This window comes from Otolemur garnettii, unplaced genomic scaffold (genome assembly GCF_000181295.1).
Source record: "Otolemur garnettii isolate 467f Iridium unplaced genomic scaffold, OtoGar3 scaffold00151, whole genome shotgun sequence".
Taxonomy (NCBI): Eukaryota; Metazoa; Chordata; class Mammalia; order Primates; family Galagidae; genus Otolemur; species Otolemur garnettii.
Window position 1 is genome coordinate 2,496,726 of NW_003852546.1, and position 1,420 is coordinate 2,498,145.

At 31.9% G+C, this 1,420-nt stretch overlaps 1 protein-coding gene across 2 annotated transcripts in view; it reads right to left on the reverse strand.

Moving 5' to 3' along the window:
• The window catches only part of CKLF (chemokine like factor), a 16,533-nt gene that overhangs the window by 9,156 nt on the left and 5,957 nt on the right, over positions 1–1,420 (reverse strand). Inside the window, exon 2 of one of the 2 annotated variants that reach the window (XM_003799450.3) lies at positions 284–442. The exons of the other annotated variant lie outside the window; for it this stretch is intronic. Within the exon in view, the coding sequence (XP_003799498.2) occupies positions 284–442 (159 nt within the window). The remainder of the gene's footprint in view (positions 1–283; positions 443–1,420) is intronic. 2 annotated transcript variants of the gene reach the window in all.

Below are 1,420 nucleotides of genomic sequence, written 5' to 3' on the forward strand. Positions count from 1 at the left end.
AAAAAAAAAAAAATCTGTATTTAAGTGAATTCTAACACAAAGATCAGCTGCATCTACTAATAGATGTAGTACAGAGAATTTAGGCTCTATGGGTTCCCTGAGAACCTCCCCCAAGGACAATACTGAACATATTAGCAGCGGGAAGAGTTCTTCCTTCCTAAATCTATCAGCCTATCAGAGATTACCTTAGAGATTTAAGAGAGCTGAAGGAAAGAGTTTATTAAAATGTCTCACTATGGTAGGAAAAAGTAGTTAAATTTTAAGGATGAAACTGAACACTTACAAGTAAAGGCCAAAATAACCACTTCATTAATCGATCAAGTCTGAATATATATAAAATTATGAAAAAGAAAATAGCAGTGACTTCAAATCCAGTGATAACAATGTATGGTTCAGGGGCTTGTGCGATGATAAAAAAGGTCATAGATGTCACGGTTAGTGCCTAGAAGAAAAAAAACCATGATTTATTCAATGACTATTAAATACAAATTTAAGCTGTAGAAATTATTTATAAAATAATTCAATAAATGAGTTCCTGCCATATACACACACATATAAAAGAAGCATACTAAAACGTATTGACTCCTCTTTGTGAGGAGGTGTTCCTTCCTATTTTAAGCCTTATTCATGACTTCACTTGCATGTGTAATACCATTACTTTACACATTAGATCCCTTTATCTTTCCCCAACAAACATTTCCTTTCCCTCCTTTATCTTCAATCTGTCCTCCTCTGCTAGCTTCTTTCCTTGCCATCCTATAAACTAATCTAAGTTGTTCTCTCTTAAAACACATATACACACCTCTTCTTTTCATCCTGCTCCACACAGATACTTTGTTTTCTACTTGTTACACTTCTCAAAAAAGTCTGTATAATGGTTGTCTAACATTTCTTATCAGCCATTTATCATTCCTTAACTCTTAGCAATCTGGAATCTACTGTCAAATTTATACTTAGAATGTTGCCTTGAAAAACTCTGAGGAGATTTTGGATTGTGTGTGAAGACATCACACTGTACCCCAGAAGTGCATTAATGTACACAGTTACCATTCAATAAAAAAAAAAAGAAAGAAAGAAAGAAAGAAAAACACTGAGGAGAAAAGTTTCAAACAAATTGTCAGAGAAAAATAAATTTGTGTTTAAAAAAAATAAAATAAATTTATGTTTAAAAGCTTTATTACAAAAATTGCCACTTTTTATATACTCTTTCACCTAAACACAATGCAATCAAATTTATATTTTAAGTGAAAAACCCCCCCAAAGATAATCAATCTGATCCAATTTCTTAATTTCCAAATGAAGATAAGGAACACAGCAATATTAAGTGAGTTGTTAAGGGGAAAAAAAAGGCTTATGGGTCTCAGGGAGTTCTATCAATGCCATGATATTCTTTGGAAATAAAGCTTTTTTTTTTTTTTTT